The 6994-nt window shown below is 33.1% G+C and overlaps 1 protein-coding gene across 1 annotated transcript; it reads left to right on the top strand.

Annotated features, from left to right (window-relative positions):
- Positions 1-406: 406 nt before the first annotated feature.
- On the top strand, positions 407-1727 carry LOC108979251 (transcription factor MYB44-like). The gene has a single exon (XM_018949895.2). It carries the CDS (start codon positions 470-472, stop codon positions 1424-1426), a length of 957 nt encoding a protein of 318 aa, XP_018805440.1. The 5' UTR covers positions 407-469; the 3' UTR covers positions 1427-1727.
- The last annotated feature ends 5267 nt before the right edge of the window (positions 1728-6994 follow it).

The following is a 6994-nucleotide window of genomic DNA, read 5'->3' as shown; positions in this document are numbered from 1 at the left end:
AGTTCTAAATTAAGTTATGTTTTTTTTTTAAAAAAATTGTGCAGTATTTTACGCACATTGTAAATATAATTTATTATTTAGAGGAAAAGGCTCAATTTAAAAAAGAAAAAATAAAGAAAAGAAAAAGGAGGAGCAAAATATAAAAAAACCAAAACAAAAAGTAGGGGGAGGAGGGGGCACTTATGTGTAAAATTGTGTAAATCAGTGCAAAATCGACATGACGCGTGTTGGTTAGCCAGCTGTATCGCAGAGCTCATCACAACCGCTTCCCTGCTATAAGCGGTGCCGAATGCCCTTGCACTTCAACGCCATTTTGGTCGCTCCCACAATCTTTACCTGCTCAACCGGTCACCCTTCTCCTCCCTCATTGATATATATATATATACACACGCTCACTCCCAGGTCGCCCCCATCCTCCTCTTTTCCTCGATATCTTGCAAGAAAATCGAATTACCAGGGAGCACGGACCATGGCGGTTAGTAAAAGCGAAATGGATCGGATCAAGGGTCCATGGAGCGCCGAGGAAGATGAGGCTCTACAAAGGCTGGTCCAGAAGCACGGCCCCAGGAACTGGTCGCTCATAAGCAAGTCCATTCCCGGCCGTTCCGGGAAGTCTTGCCGGCTCAGGTGGTGTAACCAGCTTTCCCCCCAGGTCGAGCACAGACCATTCACGCCAGAGGAGGACGATACCATTGTTCGTGCCCACGCCCGGTTCGGGAACAAGTGGGCCACCATCGCCCGACTGCTCTCCGGTCGGACCGACAACGCCATCAAGAACCATTGGAACTCCACTCTCAAGCGCAAGTGCTGCTCCTCGGTGACCGAAGAGAGCGGAGGGTACGATGGGAATTTGACTCACCTGGAACAGCCGTTGAAGAGGTCGGTCAGTGCGGGTTCGGGCATGCCCTTGGCCACCGGACTTTACGGGAACCCGAGCAGTCCGTCCGGATCCGACGTGAGCGATTATTCCAGTGTGCCCGTTTTGCCCTCAGCTCATGTTTACCGACCTGTGGCTAGGACCGGCGGCGTCGTGCCTCCCGTGGAGACTTCGTCGTCGACTGCTGTTATTGACCCTCCAACATCGTTGTCTCTTTCCCTTCCGGGGGCCTCCGATTTGTGCGCCGAGGTTTCGAACAGGGCTTCGAACGACCCATCGTGTCAAGCATCACAAGCAACGACGATACCATTATTTCCGGCACCAGAGATGAATCCGACTCCGGTGGCTGAGATGAACCGGGAAGAGAATCGGAGCATTGGGTTGGTGCCATTGAGCGCGGAGCTAATGGGGGTGATACAAGACATGATAAGGAAGGAGGTGAGGAACTACGTGTTGGAGCAGAGTGCTGGAATGTGTGTGGGTGTGAGGGATGAGGATGTGTTTAGGAACCTGGCAATGAAGAGAATCGGGATCAGCAGGATCGAGTAGTATTAGTTGTTGAGATAGTTGGATAAAATCATGGGGAAAGAAAACCGGGTCTTCGTTTTCATCTCCTTTCTCTCGTTGGTGTCTTGGGAAATAAATTTGGGCAATGTACAGCGACGGGTAGAAATATGTTTTGGGGAGAGAGTTTTGAGATGAATGCAAGCAACGAGAGTTTGGCAAGATTGGAACTTTGATCTTTCTATGGCCTTGTTCAGTAGGTTTAGGAAACAAAAAAACATGCAACTGGAAAAAAGAACAAAGAACAAAATATAGAGAAGTTATTTAATTTCCTCATTTTGATCGTTGTCTTCAGTCCATCAGTTTTCGTATTTGTTTTTCCTCTGTTTTTGAAATTTAAATTTGAATATGAGCAATGCCATTAGAAAACTGGAGCAAGACACTTGAGCTGAGTGGGAAACAAAGGAGCCTAGTCTCTTTTAGTCTCTTTTAGAGTATTGGTATTGGATTAGTCAAATATTTTTTTATCTTTAAATTTAACAAATATCATCTATATTTATTCTATATTGAATTAGTTAAATTGTTTTCATTCAAATTATAAGTTACAGTAAATTTATGCTTTTTTTCAAATATGAAAAGAATTATAATAAGTCTAAAAGTATTTTTTAAAATTATTATATTATAGATATGATATTTTTATTTATATGAGATTTTATTATTTATATATATGAGATTATTATATTATAGATGGTTAAATTGTGAAAATAAAAATAAATATGATTTGTTGGAGATTATTAAAAATTATGGAAAAAAATAAAAATTAATAAAAAATAATAATATTTTATTATTATAGAGAATGTGATAATTAATTTAATGTAGATTTTAAATTTTGAATGATTAGTTAAAGGTGAAAAAGTTATATATTAGTTAAAATTTGAAGAATATAATCATCAATTCAATACTAATACTCTTGGTCAGGCCAAACGAATGGGCTCATCTCATTTTCCATAAAAAAAAAAAAAAACACACACACACACCGCCACCAAAGGAAGGCAGTTTAACGCAAGTGGCAAGAAAAAATTTGATTATTTCGATGACATTAATTAATAGAGTACTGCAATATCACAAATTATATAAAAATAATTTTATTTTATTTTATCTGTTAAATTTATTTTATAATAAATATAATTTTATAATATGATAAATATATCAAATCATATTAATTTATAAAATTAATTTTGTCTAATTCGTAGGACAATAGATTTCTCCATTCATAGATTTTTATTTTTAATAATTAAAAAAGTAATTATTAATAAATTTATATATTTTTCGGTTAAAGTTGTTTAAAAAAATATTTAGAAAAAATAAAAAAATTTATTTGTATTAGATGTCATAAATACCCGTCGAAAACTAAGGCTCTAGTATCATTCAAAAAATCAAAGAAATCAGAGAAAATCAAAGAAATCAGAGAAAATCAAAGAAATCAGAGAATTGTAAGCTTAATTATTTATTTTTGGCTCGAAAATCAGAATTCATAATCATTTATATGCACTACAGTACCTACAAACAACATTTAAAATCCAAAATCACAATATAGCTATGCCAACGTCTTCCTACAAATCTGAAGTAAATCAACACGAATCTCGTAGGACACCATTAGACTTACACTATGGTTGATAATATAAGAGTATTAGACCAGTGGGCTCCAACGTTGGGGGTATTGGATGCTTCGTTGCCAAGATGAGTCGCTTGGGTTTGTAGATATTATTCATGGAATGTGTGACCATGCGAGTTGGCTGAGGAGGCCTGGTGGTAACAACCTCTTCAGCAGCTGAGAGTAGAGGACCCGTTGTTCGGAGAGCACTACCAGAAGAGGATATCGCAGGGGAAACACTAGTGCAATGCTGTGACTGTACCTGATGGCCAACATCATCCAGCAAGGGACCCGAAGCAATTGAACCATTTGTTGGTGTCTTGGTCAGAGGTAGCACAAGAGGATCAAGTGCCAAGAGCGGAGGGGAGGTGGACACACAGAGCTCATCTTTCTAAACTTCTCATGATTGTAATCTAAGCCTAACAAAAGTTTAAAAAATAAATAAAAAATTACAAATTACAAATGCAAACCGTTGACGATGTGATAGAAAAGAAGCAAATCATTAATGGCTCCGATCAAATATTCCGTTTATATTGAATCAGTCACCAACCAGCAAGAAGTAACGCTCCTCATTCTTAAAAGTTAAATTCAACGACTATTTAACTATTAAAGAATAAAATATACTTATATTGAATTAATCAAATTCTAAATATTTAGAATTTGACTATAATGACTTTTAAAAATTTTTTCAAATTTAAATATTACTGTACATATATCAAATATATATTTTATTAATTATTTCTCTTTTCCTTTCTTTCTATTACATATTTTATCATAATTAATATATTAATTTGACATAGTGATATATTAATTTAATAAGAACATGATTATTAATTAACACATAATAAGTAGAATAATAAAATATGATAAAATTAAAAAAATTAATAATTAAAAAAAATTAAATATTTTTAAAATTATTAGTTATTCATTACCATATAATGAATAAATATATAATCTAATGTTGAGATTTAATGTGAATAATTAAAATTAAATTCATCTTATATTATTTTATTATTATATAATAAAAAAGAATTATTTTAATATGAAGATTTATGTGAATAAAATAGTTAAAAATTAAATTTCTTTTATATTTATCAAAATTATCTTTTAATTTTAACTAATTCAATAAGAATGATCTAAAAAGTTCCCATAAAAACTGATGCAAAGGCTGCAAAAGCCACTCATTTTCTTTTTTTATCGGTTAGAGCCATTAACACTCTTTTCCACCAATAATATCAGTGAAAAGATCAATTGAGGCAGAGACCTCACAAACAAGATGCATGCCATTTTATCATAAAAAAAGCTTTGGGTCTCGAATTTAGATTTTGAATGTGTCCCGGACTTCCCAATGTCCTTTTTTTTTTCACTGAATGATTAAGAAAGTATTTTTTTAATAATATTGTAAATTTGTTATTTTTTTTTAAAAATATTTATGATGATTAAAAAAATATATAAAAAAATAAAGAAAAAAATAAAATACACTACTAGGAAGATATCTTCGGGCCTAAACCAATGTTGGTATTTTTTTAATAAATAGTATTTTTTAAGAGGTCATTAACGTTTGTACCGTTGTTTTACGTTTGAACTTTAATTTTATCAATTAATTTTAGTTAATTGTCCAATAAGTTTCTGCAGTCAGTTTTTTCCTTTTAAGTTGGTAGTGCTGATAGTGCCGTTTCTTGAAAAAACATTAATTTAGTATTTGAATTGTTTGAATTTTGGTGGAGGTTGGCGTCCGTCTACAGTCTATTAATTTTCGTTGTTTCATCCGTACAATATAGAGGAAAATCAGTAGATGGAAAGAAAGATTGTCCATAGATAATTTTGAGACTATTTTTAAATAAAAGAAAGATGCTCTTTTGGTAGAGTTTTGAACCCAACTATTTGTGCAGAGTTAGTTCGGACTATACGACGATTAGTTAGGCTGTTGTATCCTAGAGGAGATAAGCAAAAAAGAGTTCTACTACACCAGTTCATTTGAAAAAACTTAAAGAAAGTGAGATTTTCGTGCCTCAATCCAAATTGATTTCGTTTAAATGTTAATTTCATTGTAATTTTTATTATATTATTGAGTACTTCACTAACAATTTTAAGGAGATTCAAATGGAGCCTACAACTGAAAAATTCATGGAAGGCATTGGAGATCTCAACAAGCCATTCTGTTTCAAAGGAGCCCATTCCAAGAGATGGAAGTGCAATGTGCTCTTCTAAGCCTTCTTAATGTCTCTTATGTTCTCACTGCAAAGAATCCTAACAAGATCACTACTAAGAGCATGACTAAAGCACAAGTGAAAGCTCACGAAGAAAAGATTGGAAAATATACCAAATATGAGTATAACTGTCGATGTTATCTTTTAAATTGTCTTGCAGGTCAATTTTATGATTACTACAATACTACTTACACATCTGCAAAGAAAATTTGGAAACCTTTACAGAGTAAATATGATATGGAAGAAGCTAGGGCAAAAAAATATGCAGCAAGTCGCTTATTTCGATATCAAATGATATATGGAAAATCTGTCGCGGAGCAAGCACAAGATCTTCAAATGGTTGTAGTAAAACTTAGATTTGAGGGCATCAAGATTAAAGACAATCTAATTGTTTGTGACATCATCGACAACCTACCACCTTCGTGAATGGAGTTTCAAAAGTTGATGTGCCATAAACAAAAGGAGACATCCTTGAAGACGTTAATCACGTGCTTTCGCGTAGAGGAGAAAGCTAGAGGTCAGTATGATTTGGTGTTTTGAAATGGTAATGAGGATTCCATGACAAATGTAAACTTAATTTTTGAAAATGGTAGCTTGCCCAAAGGTCAAAATACAATAAATAGTTATTTGAAGCCGTAAAAAAAAAGATTTCAAGAAATTTAGTAGACCTCACAAAAAGGGCTTTCAAAGCCAAAAAGATAAGAACCAATGACCTTCTTTATAAAATCAAGCTTTTTTTTGTCTGTGACAAGAGTGAGAACTTTGCTCAAATTTGTAAGTTTCGAAAGAGAGAAAATAATCCTCAAGTTAACAGAATTGAGAAGTTGTTTGTAGCAATGATTAAAAACATTAACATGATTCAATTAGTTGAAGGGTGGTAGACAGATTTTGGTGCCAATAGGCATGTCTGCTATGATAAAGATTAGTTCACAAATTTTACTCCCTTTGAGAAGACTATTATGCTTGGTGACTCAAATAAAATCAAGGTCCTTGGGTGTGGTGAGGTCGAGCTAAAATTTAGCTGTAGACATATATTGATTCTCAAAGATGTACTCTATACACCGTCTATGAGGAAAAATTTGATATTGAGTTTTTTACTCAACAAAGCAGGCTTCAAACAAACTATGTAATCTATTCAATATGTAATTACAAAAAATAAAGTTTTTGTGTGCAAGGACTATGCATGTGATGAAATGTTTAAATTAAATATTGAGAATAAAGCATATGATGTTTCTCTTTATATGCTTTTTTCTTTAAGTTTTGGCATGCACACTTATGTCATATAAATAGTAGATATGTTACAATCACGAGTAGTTTATGATTAATTCCCAAACTAACAAAGGATTTTAAAAAATGTGAAGCTTGTAGTCAAGCATAAATTACAAAACGACGTTATTAAAGTGTGGAAAATATATACCAAATTGTTAAATTTAATTCACACCGTTCTGTATGATTTTGAAGGAATTTTAATTTATGGAGGAAATGAACATTTTATCATTTTTTTTTCAAAATATATGTATGTTTATTTATTAAAATAATAAATTTGATGATTTTGAAAAGTCAAAGAATTCCTCCAAGAAGTTGAAAATCAACTCAGTAGAAATGAGTTTAATTCATCTGTTCAGTTATTGGGAATTATCCATGAAACTAACGCTTGTGATTTTTGAATGAGATGATTTTTTTAATGAAAAGAAAATTTCTTTTTAAATCTAAAAAATTAGTGGGGGTCAAATTTTAGAAAATAATATA

Source organism: Juglans regia, chromosome 12 (assembly GCF_001411555.2).
Source record: "Juglans regia cultivar Chandler chromosome 12, Walnut 2.0, whole genome shotgun sequence".
NCBI classification, from domain to species: Eukaryota; Viridiplantae; Streptophyta; class Magnoliopsida; order Fagales; family Juglandaceae; genus Juglans; species Juglans regia.
Note: the sequence above shows the minus strand (reverse complement) of the source record. Positions and strands in the feature narration are given on the sequence as shown.

Excerpts from the sequence above, each read along its gene's own strand:
- LOC108979251 (XM_018949895.2), top strand. The coding sequence starts at position 470 with ATGGCGGTTAGTAAAAGCGAAATGGATCGGATCAAGGGTCCATGGAGC.